The sequence below is a fragment of the Cervus canadensis genome, chromosome 29 (genome assembly GCF_019320065.1).
Source record: "Cervus canadensis isolate Bull #8, Minnesota chromosome 29, ASM1932006v1, whole genome shotgun sequence".
Classification (NCBI taxonomy): Eukaryota; Metazoa; Chordata; class Mammalia; order Artiodactyla; family Cervidae; genus Cervus; species Cervus canadensis.
Genome location: NC_057414.1, coordinates 43,189,472 through 43,204,331, shown reverse-complemented (window position 1 = coordinate 43,204,331; position 14,860 = coordinate 43,189,472). Strand labels below are relative to the sequence as shown.

Here is a 14,860-nt window from a genome sequence, read left to right as displayed (position 1 = left end):
TTGAAGGGGGAGAGAGAAGGACAGAGGGAAGGCATCCCGGCAGAATGGCTGGTGCAAAGGCCCTGGGGTGAAGCCTGGGGGAGGCGGCAGACACTGGTCCTACGTGCTCCTGCCCAGGTGATGTGCCCGCAGGCCCAGGACCCGGTAGGTCCGAGTCCCAGCTGCACATGCCCAGGTGAGGGCTGCGGCTCTTAGAAGGGCGCCCTGACCTGCCCCAGGCCACTCCGGGATGCTCTCTTACCAAGTGGCCCAAGCTCCTGGAGCAGCGAGAGGAAACAAGGAGTGTGAGGAGGGAGAGGAGGGGAGGGCAGACAGCAGGGCCATGCGTGGGCCGCCAGGACCCCCTCGGGGTCGGGGGAAAAAGACATGGCCACTGGCGGCCACAGAGGCAGGAACAGCCCTTTCAGGAAATGCCTCGCCTGCTGGTATTTGGGACCACAACCGTTTCAACGCTCTCCCCAGGGATCAGCCTCGCAGGACCTTATCCCAGGGAACACCTGAAGGAAGGAAAACGTCCTAGACACAATATTTGCTGCAGCCTTCCTCATAAGAAGAAAAATAAACAAATACAAAATCTCCAGCGTCGGGTACCTAGACTGTTCTCTTAGTAGCAAGTTGTGTCTGTTAAAGCAATGAGACAATGACTGCAGTGACACCAGCAAGTGTGTAAGAAATGTTCACACACACACACACACACACACCTATAAACCCTGGTTTGGACTTGACCTGCAGGTACGAGAAGGTGCTAGGTGGGAACCAAGACTGAACTAGAGACTGGATAGTGGACTCGACTTAGTGACAGCACAGTGAACGACTCTGTGGAGTCACTAGATAAATATCTTTAAATGGTTGGGTTTGTTTTTGTTTTTTTTTTTAACGTATCCATTTACTTGGCTGCGCTGGGTCTTAGTTGCAGCATGTGAGATCTAGTTCCCTGACCAGGGATGGAACCTGGTCTCCCTGCCTTGGGAGCGCAAAGTCTTAGCCACTGGACCACCAGGGAAATCCTTATGTCTTTAAATATTTTAACCCCAGGTTCCATGTATGTGGCTACGGCATTCTCTGTGCAAGTATATATATATTTTTAGGACCACGTATCACGAGGACACATAGCCCAGGGCAGCTCTCCGAGGGAGAGCCCTGGAGCCAGCTCAGGGGAACGGCTGAGACCTGGGCCTCTCTGAGCTCAATGTTCTGTGAAATGTGGTCATCACTGTACCCCCACGTCAGAGACTGTGAGGCTTCAACAGAACGATTCACACAAAGCCTCAGCCCAGCAACAGCACGTTTTAGGCTCTCAATAAATACCTTCCAGGGGCTTCCCTGGAGGTCCAGTGGTGAAGACTCTACTTCCAGTGCAAGGGGCGCAGGTTCAATCCCTGGTCAGGGAACTAAAATTCCACCTGACAACGTGGCGTAGTAGCCAAGGACATTTTTTTTAAAAATACATATATATATATATACACACACCAGTCAGGGCAGTGCTAGTAGCTGTAGTTAAATGTTTCATTCATCCAGTCCTGCTACAAAGGAAAGTACTTGGACTCAGACTCAGGGAGCCTGGTGCAAACCTCAGCCTGACCTCCAGCTGGGAGACTTGGGGCCAGATGTTTTATCTCCGCTCTGAGCCCGTTTCCTCATCCATCCAGCAGGAAACGGTAACTCCTTAGGAAAGGCCCCGCTGGCCCCTGTTGCTGTGGTGCAGAGCCTCCCGGCTAGTCCTCAAAGGATACCCACTGAGCTACCACGTGACCAAGCAATTCCACTCCTAGGTGGGCACCCAACAGACCAAAGTTAGAGGGTGATGACGAACACTTACACACTCAAGCTTCCTTGGTGGGTCCGTGGTCAAGAATCCAGCTACTCACTCAGGAGACACGGGTTCGATCCCTGGTCCGGGAAGATCCCACATGCCACAGAGGGACTAGGCCCGTGTACCACAGCTACTGAGCCTGCTCTCTAGAGTCCGGGCCGGCAACTCTGCACAGCCTACAGCCTATGTGCTCCGCAACAAGAAAATCCACCACAACGAGAGGCCCGCACACCACAACTGGAGAGCAACCCCCGCTCCCTGGGACTAGAGAAAAGCCTGTGCTGCAACAAAGCCAAAAGTAAACGAATAAATAAAACTGTTTAAAAAGATACTTGTACACGCATGTTCACAGAAGCACGACTCGTAATTGCCCAAATGTCCATCCACAGACAAATGGATAAACCGAGTGTGCTCTGTCCACACAAGGAAATGTTATCTGGCCATGAAAAGGCATGGAGAACTAACACAGGGCACAGCACGAAGCAGCCTTGAAAGCATCGTGCTCCGAGAAGACAGATATGGAAGGCCACATAGCACAGGGTTCTGGTCACGTGAAAGGTCCCACGTAGGCAAATCCGTAAAGACCGACTAGACAGTAGATTAGTGCTGGCCAGGGGCTGGGAGGGGTGGGCGGCAAAGAGGTGAGATCACTTAATGGCTCCAAGGTTTCCTATGAGAGTGATGAAATGTTCTAGAACTAGACGGTGGCAGCTGCAACACTGCAAATGCACTGTGTGCATGCTAAGTCGCTTGGCGGTGTCCGACTCTTTGCAACCTCATGGACTGTAGCCCGCCAGGCTCCTCTGTCCATGGAACTCTCCAGGCAAGAACACTGGAGTGGGTTGCCTTGCCAACCTCCAGGGGATCTTCCCGACCTGGGGATCAAACCTGCATCTCCGGCCTCTCCTGCACGGCAGGCAGATTCTTTACCGCTGAGCCGCCGGGGAAGCCCGTGAATGCACTAAACACCACTGAATTATTCACTTTAAAATGGTTAATTTTAGGGACTTCCCTGTTGGTTCAGTGGTTAAGAATCTACCTTCCAATTCAGGGGACGCAGGTTTGATCCCTAGCTGGGGAAGATCCCACATGCCGCAGGGAAACTAAGGCCCCCACACAACAAGAAAGATCCCGTGTGCCACAAGGAAGATTCTACGAAGCCTAAAATAATAATGGAACAATAAATACACTTTTAATAATAATAAGTACGAGTTTTAAAAAATGGTTAATTTTACGTTGCATGAATTTCACCTCAATAGATAAATTTTTTTTATTTTTTTGCCACACCATGCAGCATGTGGGATCTTAGTTCTCAGGCCAGGGATCAATCCGGTGCCCCTGCAAGGAAGCACAGAGTCTTAACCACTGGACCACCAGGGTAGTCCTTTTTTTTTTTAAATAAATAATTTTTAGAGGCACTGCCGCACACCAAGTCCACTGAATTCCCCCCGTGACAGCCATCTCTGGGCCTGGCTTCCCAACTGGCTTTCTCAGGCAAGGACAAGCCCCTCTGTGACCCTGATCACACAGTCCCTTCTCGGCACGGCCCTGGGGACACCCACAAAGTCCCAGGGGCTCTCCCCAGCTCCCTGCCTGGGGACGGAGAGCTGACCACTCCCACCTATTTCTAGGGTGGGTCTCGGGCCATTCCCAGCACCCTCGGCCCATCAGTGTCAGAAAAAAGGCCACTCTCTCCCCTCCCGGCCTGGGTACTGGGACCATGGCTAACATGCAGCCCCCACCGCGGAGGAATCGGGAGGCTGAGAAGCCAGCGCCAACAATCCCATTTTAACCCACGTAAAGTAAGCAGAGCCAGTATTTATATATAGAATTCATAGCAGATGTCTGGGCTTCCATTCCGATAGCCTCTGTTTTACACCGTTCACATGGTTACACTGTACACAGCCCGACTCACGGTAACCGAATACTCCGCTGCGACACCAAAATAAGCAACGTCTTAGTACATGCCTTATTGATATTCACCAAGCATCACATTGCTCGCTGGAGCAGCCTGGAACCTGGACGCAACCTACGGATTTCTTGGGCAGGAACGGTCCTTCGTCCCACACCAGCCCCACGAAGAAGGCCAAGAAATGGAAGACAAGGTGGGGCCGCATTCGGGGCACTCACAGAGCAGTCGGGCAGGACACACACACAGGCACACACACGCACACGTGCGGATAAACAGCCACCAAGCAGGAAGAAAAGGCAGATGAGTGACATAGACAGGCGGTGCCTGGAGCCTGGAGGAGAATGAGCTGCCACGTGAACCCGAACCCGGCAGACTTCCTGGAGGACAGAAGAGCTGGCTGTGGGGGCCCCGGTGGGCTTCCTGGAGGAGGGAGACCAGGGCCTTAGCCAGCATGCCGACGCCCAACCCTAAGATGCAGCTAAGGCGCTCAAGGGAATGAATTCTACCCACAACAGCTTTCCTGACGCCTCGTGGCTCCAGGTGCCTTCCAGCTTGGGCTTCTCAGACTGGGTACTGGTCCCTCTTCCTTCGACCCCGCCGGCCCCGGCCGCCACGGAGATGGTCCCTCCCAATGTACGTCCCTCGGGATGTCCGGGGTGGTCCCAGGCCCACGACGTCCCCTCACACAGCCCACCACCAGCTCCCAAGTCCCATAAAATCCCTCTGGGGTTCCTCATGGCATCGTTTTAAAAAAGTGTTTACAATGTGAAAACCTGCTTTTACTCATTTATTAAATTACGGTGGGGGATGGACGGAGGTGACGGTTGGACAATAACGTGAATGGACTTCACGCTACCGAACCAGACGCTTCAAAACGGGCCAGATGGTAAATTTTAAGTTATATGTATTTTAACACAATTCAAAATAATAACATAAATAAAAACTGACGGTCTAGTGATACTATAGAATATTATAAGCTACAAAAAAAGAATGACTCGGGGGCTTCTCTGGTGGCTCAGTGGTAAAGAATTGGCTGCCCATACAGGAGACACGGGTTCGGTCCCTGATTTGGGAAGATCCCACATGCCACAGAGCAACTAAGCCTGTGTGTCACAACTACTGAGCTTGGAGCTCTGAAGCCTGGGAACTGCTGCAGAACTACTCAGAAGCAGTTTGCGTCCTTGAGCTGCAACTACTGAAGCTGGTGTGTCCTAGAGTCCGTGCTCCACAACGAGAGAAGCCCGTGTGATGAGAAGTCTGCACACCACGGCTGGAGAAAAGCCCGCGCAGCAAAGACCCAGCACAGGCAAAAATGAATAAATAATCTTTTAAAAGATTTCTTTAAATTTAATTAAAATTTTAAAAATTACTTTTAAAAAATCATTCTTTTAAAAAAAGAATAATTCAGAATTACAGCTACAGACTTCATCCAGGGTTTTTTATTTTAAATGCTGGCTGGTCATTAAAGCATGCCCACTACATACAATATTGTGTTGGCCAAAAAGTTCGTCCGAATTTCCACACCCCCTTTCTTTTTGGCCAACCCAATATTTATTAATTAATTGAAGCCAGAGTAGACTCGTCTATTCCTATTTCATCAAATGGATTAAGATGCAATATCCCCATTCACTTTGACCTTCAAGTGTTTCCCAGGTTTGGACAGTGAGGGTCCCTTTACACCGTCCCATGAGTCTTCTTGGCATGTCCCCACACCATCCCTTGAGGGTTTCTTTACTTTCTTTCTAGAACAATAATATGCTCCAGGCTCAAGTGAATTTCTCCCTGCCCTCGCCTGAGAATCGGCCGTTTCCCAATGAGCTCTGGCTCCTCTGAGTGGAAAGTGATCCCTAGGAGCCAAGAGCTGGGCACTGGGGGTGCCCACGGCTCCTGGGTCTTCTCATCAGGCGGTGCTGGAAAAACATTCACACAGTCCAACCATTCTCCTGGTTCACAGATGCCGCCTGGAGAGTCGCCCGCTGGACCAGATTTACATTTAATCCCATCGATGCTTGGGAGCTTTGTGGTCGTTCGGGACATGCACAGAGTCACCCCACACACAGGCCCCCAGACGAGGTGGCACAGGCCAGCTCCAGGTTCCTGCCTCAGCTCACACCGGAAATGAGCATCCTCTCCATTCGATGCCACGCTGTTTGCATTTCTGTGCTTTTTGTGGGTGATTTCACTGTTGAATTTCACTGTTGGGCTCCCTAGTGGTTCAGACAGTAAAGAATCTGCCTGCAATGCAGGAGACCCAGGTTTGATTCCTGGGTCGGGAAATTCCCCCTGGAGAAGACAATGGCAACCCACTCCAGTGTTCTTGCCTGGATAATCCCATGGACAGAGGGGCCTGGTGGGCTACAGTCCATGGGGTCACAAAGAGTTGGACACGACTGAGTGACTAACACTCAATGTTGACAGTGGCCCCAGGCACAGGGCTGTAGGGCTGTCAGAATACAGGGTGGCTGGCGGTGTGGTGTTGGTACAGAGAAAACGGCGGGTTAGGTAAGCTTACAGCGCTACTGGTCATGGTCAGTGTGAATGAAACAACATGCATGCGTGCTAAGTCGCTTCAGTCGTGTCTGACTCTTTGCGATCCCATGGACTGTAGCCTGACAGGCTCCTCTGTCCATGGGATTCTCCAGGCAAGAATACTGCAGTGGGCTGCCATGCCCTTCTCCAGGGATCTTCCCAGCCCAGGGATTGAACCTGCATCTCTTCTGTCTCCTGCGTTGGGAGGTGGGTTCTTTACCATTAGCGCCACCTGGACATGAAATAATAATTCACATTGAATAAGGTGTCTAATTGCCCACAAGACTGTGTACTGATCAGCAGAGGAAAATGAAACCCGAGGTTCTGGGAGACCCAAGCCTGTATTTCCTCCAGGACCAGCAGTTTAGAATTTGCATCATTCGGTGTTTGCAGTGGCTTTATAAAACAGAATGACTGTGAATAATGAAAATCTGTGTGTATATGTGTTGTTGTTAGTCGCTCAGTCACGTCTGACTCTTTGCAACCCCATGAACTATACAGCCCACCAGGCTCCTCTGTCCATGGGATTCTCCAGGCAAGAATATGGGTTGCCGTGCTCTCCTCCAGGGGATCTTCCCCTCTATATACACATGTACACTCGCACACACACACACATCATATTCTCCATTTCTCTGTGTGTGTGTGTGTTTACGTGGTAAAAATCCACACGTTCATAGCTCTTCCTGTGAAATGTTATTAAACATTTCCTCAGGGTACTTTCTTTTAAATTTTATGTTTTTTTTTTTAAATAAGGTACTGCCATTCATTGATTTTTTTTTTTTTTCCTAAATTTATCTTTGGCCATGCCACATAGCATGCAGGATCTTACTTTCCTGACCAGGGAGCAAACCCTGCCCCCTGCAGTGGAAGTGCTGAGTCTTAACCACTGGACCGCCAGGGAGGTCCCCCCTCGAGATACTTCCTAACCTTCTCTCTTTCTACGACATTTGTTAGTATTCTCTCCAAAGTAGCAACATGGCTTTTGTGATTGTCAACATATACACTTATCGGCTCAGTATCACCCACCTCCAACCACTCCCATAGCCCCTGCTGGCCTTCCCCCTCCACTCCTCTGCCCCCAGGTCATGTCACCGCCTCACCTTGGCACCCCCCCCCCCCACCACCTGTCCTCAGATGTAGGCACCAACATTTCTGCTCGGGGGAGAGGCAGGGAATCCTGCTGAGTCTACAGCTCACTGCGGGGGGAAATGGCATTTCTATGATATTGTCTTCCTAGCCATAAACATTTATTTAGGTCTTCTTCTGGTGTCTCCATAAAATCTTATTATTTCTTGTGCATACAATTTTGCACATTATGTCTCAGATACAGTTCCAGGTGCTTCAAATAAAATTCAAAGCATTAAAAAAAATGAAACTAGCATGACTATAACAGAGAGAGACTGCCAAATTCCCATGAATCTTACGATAAAACATGAAACTTCAAAGACGCTTGGGTTGGGGTGTGGACAAAGCCTCTCCTAGCCCCCAAACAGAAAAGTTCTATTTACCCATCTAAGAGGAACTGGGTGAAAAGTGCTGATCCAGCTACAATGACGGGGACCAAGGAGAAACCTGTGGGGTCCCCCAAACTGCCAGCGAAAGAGCCTCCCTGGCTGGCTCTGAGCACAGAAAAACTCTGTCCCTTGTCTCCAAGTGTGATAGAAGAACCACACACCGCTTTGCCCAGAATGAGGCTCAGAGACCTTAAAATGGGCTGGAAATAGTCACTGCTGAGCCATTAGCAGCATCTCCACAAAATCACAAACACCTCGGCTTCTTCTGGAACTTTCCTAATTAAGGGAGAAGAAATACTATTCATAAAAATCCAAGCTCACTTTTCTGCAGGCAGTCCCTTGAAGCCGAGAGTCCCTCTGCCCCAGGTTTCCGACCCGACCCTCAGTTCCCAGGGGGCCCTCACCGCCCGTGCGGCTCCCGCGGGGGGCCACAGAAGCCACGGGGACCCTCGTGGAGCCACAGGGACCACAATCCCAGCCACAGATTCCTACGTTTTATCCTGGTCTTCGAGCCTTCGAGATAGGCTCGACTCGGGGACACCATCCTGCAGTTGTCTAAATATTCGAAAGGAGAGACCTGACATTTACGACAATAATAAAATCTTAGGTTTCCTTTAACTGAACAGATGTTCTCTGCCCTTTTATGGAAAGCTCGGCAAACTGAAACTTGCAGGCCTGAAAGTGGAATCTTTGATAACATCTCCAAATGCTGGGGAATGAGTCTCCTCCCCGCCTTCCACCTCAGCTAAATTTTCATAGACCCTCCCTTCATAAGAAAAGTCCACACCCCCCCATCCATCCTCCCTCCCACCCACCCACCTCTGGACCCACTGAGCCAGGGAACATCCCCGCATTTCCCTGTTCTTTCTCCACCCTGGCCTCAGGCCCCCAGGCTCCCTTGCAGACTCCACCCCCATCGCACCCTCCCTGGCTGCCAAGCCTGGCGCAGGTGGAGCCTGTGTCCTCCCTGGGTCCGCCCAGTTGGCCCTGATCCCCTGAGCGCGCTGTCTACCTCATCAGGTGGGGCCCACACCCGACTCTCCCGGGGGCAGGGATGGGGTGCCACCCACAGGGCCCCATGCAGAGCAAGGCCGGCTGCCAGTGGGGGCTGTCCACCCTTCCCATTGCAGGAGCTGTCAGGATAACGATCAATTGACCAAGTGTGTGAGTTGCTGACATTTGCGTACAAATAATGAAGAAATGCACGCGGGCACGCATACTCAGTCGTGACTCTCTGAGACCCAGAGTTTGCTTCAAATCCGCAGCATATGAAGAAGCCAAGGCAGGCAGAAGACTGGAAGCCACTCTGAAGGACAGCCTACCTCTTCCCAAGTCCAGGCTGCTTGGGATATCAAGGGTGTTCAGAGCAGAGCACACTAGAATTTGGCTCCCAGGGTCCAGTGCTTGGGTGAAGTCTGGGAGGCAGTTCAAGGAATCTTCCGGAACACTGGAGGTTTGATCCGGGCGAACAGGTGAGCTGTGGACGTTCACGCATCAAGCTGTGTTTCCGAGTCTGTGCATATCACGGGGGGAAGGACCAGGGCCACCCCTTCTGACCTCTTCCCTGCCCTTGCCCAGGCATGTGGTCACACCCTGCTCCCCGAAATCACTCCTTCACCCCCACTGCCCAGTTCCCGGTGCCTCCCTGCCTGCCCCCCACACCATGTGCTCTGCACCCAGACCCACAGCCAGGCCCGGGCTCTCAACACACCCTCTCCCCCCCAGCTCAGTCACCCCCATTTCTGCTGTTCCCCAGCCCCCATCCCAGTCTAATTTCCACACACACACTGGGCCCTGTGGGAAGGTGGTAATTAACCCTGGGCCCCCGGCAAGCTTCCAGAGCAGGGACCACATTTCAAAGGTCAGGGAAGCAGGCGAACAGGAAACGGTCAGGGGCAGGTTTGGGGGTGGAGCAGGAAAGAAGAAATCAGTTGCAAAAGATAAAAAGAAAACGAGGTGGTTGGTGTCAGATACCTTGGAGGACAAAGAAACTAAGAACATGGGCTCCCAGTCTTCAAGAAATGGGGAGATGGGCTGGGGCGGGGGGGCGTCCCTGCTATCCCCCACATGGGGGCCCATCGCCCTGACACTGGGCCACAACAGCCCTGGGACAGCAGGAGGGCACGTTGACCGTGCCAAGGACAGGACTGAACCTCTGTTTTGGAAAGAGCCTGGGCTCGGAAGGTTCTGGAAGGCCCGGGGGACAAACAAAGGGCCAGGGCCTGACCCAGGCCTACTGCCTGCAGAGGGACCCCTGGATGTCAGTCAGGGCAGCCCATCAGCCCCAAGGGCCCCTTTGAGGGTCTGGACCCTGAGCCAGGTGACTTGGGACCGTTCCAGGAATGATCATGTGGCCCATTTCCCACCCAGCAAGAGGGTCACCCCCAGCCCAGGGTCACTCCCAGGGATGACAGCAGCTTGTCCTCAAATCCCGCACCTTGCGAGTGATGACCACCAGTGCCCAGCCCCCAGCCCAACACCCACGGGGGTGGGGGGCAGGGGGTGCCGCAGACCCCAGCGGGCCGGGCAGAGGAAGAAGCGCCTGCTGTGGGCCCCCCACCCCCTACCTTTGCCCCACTTGCCCTCAGGGCCCCCTGCTGAGACAGGAGCGATCTTATCTGCAGCTTTAAAAAGTAGATTTCCTTTTTATTTGATTATTTATTTGGCTGCGCCAGCTCTTAGCTGCCGCACACAGGGTCTTCGATCTTCGCTGCGGCCCGTGAACTCTTAGTTGTGGCCCGTGGGATCTAGTTCCCTGACCAGGGATGGAACCTGGGCCCCCTGCACTGGGAGCAGGGAGCCTTAGCCACTGGACCACCGGGGAAGTCCCCCCATAAGTTACATTTTAACTGGGCAAATATATTCCACTGCAGAGGCTGGGCAGGTGCTGACAGGCCGGTGGGGGGGCGGGGGGGCGGGGGGGCTGGAAGCAGAGCCGAGGGAAGAAAACGTGCAGGGGGGCTCACCAGGGGCATCTCTGTCCCTCCCTGCCCCCTGCACCCACACACAGAGACACACACAGACACACACACACAGACACACACAGACACACACACAGACACACACCACACAGACACACACACACACCACACAGACACACACCACACAGACACACAGAGACACACACACAGACACACACACAGACACACACCACACAGACACACACACACACCACACAGACACACACACACAGACATACACAGACACATACCACACAGACACACACACACACAGACACAGAGACAAACACAGACACACACCACACAGACACACACCACACAGAAACACACACACAGACACAGAGACAAACACAGACACACACCACACAGACAGACACATACACACCACACACCCACACACACACACAGAGACACACAGAGACACACAGCACACAGACACACAGAGACACACACAAACACATACCACACCACACAGACACACACAGACACACACACACCACACACACACACACCACACACACACACACAGACACACACCACACACCACATACACACACACAGACACACACACACATAGACACACACAGAGACATACACAGACACATACCACAGACACACACACACAGACACACACCACACCCACACACACCACACACACAGACACACACAGACACACACCACACAGACACACACCCACACAGACACACCACACAGACACACACATAGACACACACAGACACATACCACACCACACACACACACCACACATACACACACACACCACACACACACACCACACACACAGACACACACCACACAGACACATACAAGACACATACCACACAGACACACACACACCACACAGACACACACACACCACACAGACACACACACACACACACAGACACATACCACACAGACACACTCATAGACACATACCACACAGACACACACACACAGACACATACCACACAGACACACACACACACCACACACACACACACCACACAGACATAGACACACACAGACACACACGGAGACACACACACACACACACAGACACATACCAGACACACACACACACACACACCACACAGACACACACAGACACACACATACCACACACATAGACACACACACACACCCCACACACACAGAGACACACATATACAGACATACACACCAGACACACATACCACACACACACACACACACTACACACACACACACACACCACACAGAGACACACACACACACATACAGACATACACTACACACACACATAGACACATACACACACCACACACACACACCCCCACCACACACACCCCTCAGCCCCCCCACACAGACACACACACAGCCCCCACCACACACACACCCCACACACACAGACACACACACACACACCCCCACACATACATCCCCCCACAGCCAACCCCCACACCATTCACTGCCCCCCCCACACACACCCCACATACACACACACCCAAACACACCCCCCCACACACACCCCCAAACACACTCCCACAGCCCCACACCCCCACACACAAACCCGCACACTCACCCACACATGCACTCCCCTCTGGAAGCCCTAATTTAGCAGCTGTAGAAGGTTACCCACTCAGTGATACCAAGGACAAGTTTTTAGGGGATATGACATTTGATTTATGTCTGCCAATGTGCGTTTTCACTAATTAGAAGGTTTAGGGCAGAACAGGAAAAATATGTATTTCAGAGTCCCAGTTTGACTTGCCAGAAACCAGCCCATTACTAACATTCTTATTTTCGACAAAATATAGCATTCTGATTACATACCATTTCGGTTCCTCGGCTCCGGGCCTGCCAGGCTCCCGGAAGTTGCCCAAGGTCACCACAAAGATGGGAGACCCAGGTCGCTGGATGGGGACGGGCTCTGTCCGCTCTGGGGGAAGGCAAGCCCGTGGCTTTCGCCCAAAGTCCCAAGGCCCCATCCTGAACAGGCATCAGGAGGCCCCCTGGTTTGTGCAGAAAGCGGGGCTCCCCCCAGAGAGGGATTCCCAGGGCAGCGCCCGCTGCACGCCTCAGTTTCCTCGCCTGGCAAATGAGGACAGGGAGGTCTGGGTGGAGGACTCAGCACCACACTTACTTAAATGCTCTGGGGGCTTTTCAGGCAATTCCTTTTAGATGGAAAGAAAATACTTTTGTAGTTCAAATAGCAATTAAGAGGCGGGCACTGGGGCATCATCTGTCAGCCAGGTATAGTGCCTGCCTGACCCTGAGAGCTCCTCAGCTCTCCCGGCTTCAGCTTCCTCACCTGTACGATGGGGGCCGGATGGTACCCAGCCACCTGAGAGGCCAGAAGGATTCAATGCGTCAATCAGTGAACATCTCTTAGGACCTGCCTGGTACACTGTAAGTGTGCACAAATGTGAGCTATTTTTATCTATTAAGTCTAGAGATCTGTATCTTCGGTGTTTTAAGGCAGGATGCAATGGTCAAAAAAATAAAGATTTTCGTTAAATGCATGCTCCAAATAAAGTGATCCCACAGAGATCGTTCTTAATGGAGACCAGTATCTGAACAGCCCTAAGTGCAACTTTTCAGGGTCTCTTAGCTGTCCTTGGAAATCAATTAAGGAAGCACTTCTAAGGGTACTGTGTGTGTGCGCATATGTGTATGTGTGTGTTTGTGTGTGTGTGCCTCACAGCTCCCGTAAGGAGCACATACACCCTGTATGTCAAGTAACGAAGTGACTGGGCTCTGGTGATGCCCACCTGGTTCTACTTGGCTCTCCAGCAAACTCTGCGTCTGCACTGTGTCCCGGAGCTCTGCCCTTGGCGTGAGGCCGGTATCTGACGCAATAAAGACAAAAAATAAGAGGAAAGGGGCCCGATCAATTCCTGGTAAGAAAGTACCGAGTCCCAGGTCCATAAACGCCATGCAGACCCAAGAATTTAGCACCAGGCCACGTGGCAAACTCAAGGACTGGGTACGAAGGTGCAGTCTTCAGTGCCTCTAAGTCACAACCCCTGGATCACCCCCACGGGCCAGCAGACCACCAGGCCCTCAACAGGCAGCCAGGGCCTCTCACCAGGTTGGCACGGGCTGATCGTTTCCACTGAGGTGGGGGAAGGTGGGACGGTCCCACCTCCCCCTGTGCCCACTGGCAAGGAAGGCGGCGTGTTCCGCGTGTGGTTACAGAGACCTCATTGTTCTGCCCCGCAGAGAGGAAACCAGAGAGCTGAGCTCAGAATGCATTTTGGAATTGGCAGAGAAGAACATCTGGGAAAGGAAACTCACTTCAGAAACAAGCATACCTTTGTACCAGCTTTTCTTCTAAGTGTTGTAGAAAATAATAATAATAATAATAAAGATGTGCCAAATTGACCATCACTCTACAAAATCTCCTTTTTATGGGGCAAAATTGGGAGGTTCTGTTTTCCAATGCTCCTGGAAAAAAAAATAGCCACCTGGGTGCCAAGGCCCAGAGGCTGCCCCAAGAGCCAAAACAAAGGCCTAGGGTTCAGGACACCTCTGTCCTGCGGAGAGAGGGGATGGATGAAAACCATCAGATAAAAGAAAACTCGAATAAAAGAAAACTCTTGCCCCCTGCTCCCTGCTGAAGCCTTTCAGGATGCTGACATTCTTTGAGGGGCTGGCAGCTCTCAATTCCAAATATTTATGTTACTTTGGGGTGAAGTGCTGAGGAGCAGCAACGATTCTCTCATGAACTAAGCTGAGTGTTGGGCCTGCAGGTTCATATAAACGTGGATATGCCCACAGTTAGGGCTTTGCAGGGCCCTAGCATGCTGGGGGACCCTGCAGACAGGTACAGGGACGTGCTGCAGGTTTCGCCAGAGAGAAAACCTGGAGGAAACCCCCCACTCCTTCCCTCCCCAGGCCCCTCCCTCACTCACTGTGCCTGGAAGCCTCCCGATTCCCCACGTCTGACCACCCTTCCCGAGTTGCAGCACATCTGAGTACCGAGTGCTCCAAGTACTTGATGTCACTGGGTCCTCATAGGAAGTGGAGCTGCTGAAACCCCATTTTATGGACAAGGAGACTGAGGCACAAGGGGACCAAAGTCCCACCCGGCCAATGATGAGAGATCAAAGAGCTGAGTTTCTTGCCACACCTGAAATCCATTCATTTT

At 52.2% G+C, this 14,860-nt stretch overlaps 1 protein-coding gene across 4 annotated transcripts in view; it reads right to left on the bottom strand.

Moving 5' to 3' along the window:
- The window catches only part of LRP5 (LDL receptor related protein 5), a 118,727-nt gene that overhangs the window by 86,830 nt on the left and 17,037 nt on the right, over window positions 1-14,860 (bottom strand). The window contains exon 1 of one of the 4 annotated variants that reach the window (XM_043451205.1): window positions 3,049-3,070. The exons of the other annotated variants lie outside the window; for them this stretch is intronic. Coding sequence (XP_043307140.1) covers window positions 3,049-3,055 — 7 coding nt within the window. The 5' untranslated portion in view covers window positions 3,056-3,070. Of the gene's footprint in view, window positions 1-3,048; window positions 3,071-14,860 lie in introns of those variants that run through there. 4 annotated transcript variants of the gene reach the window in all.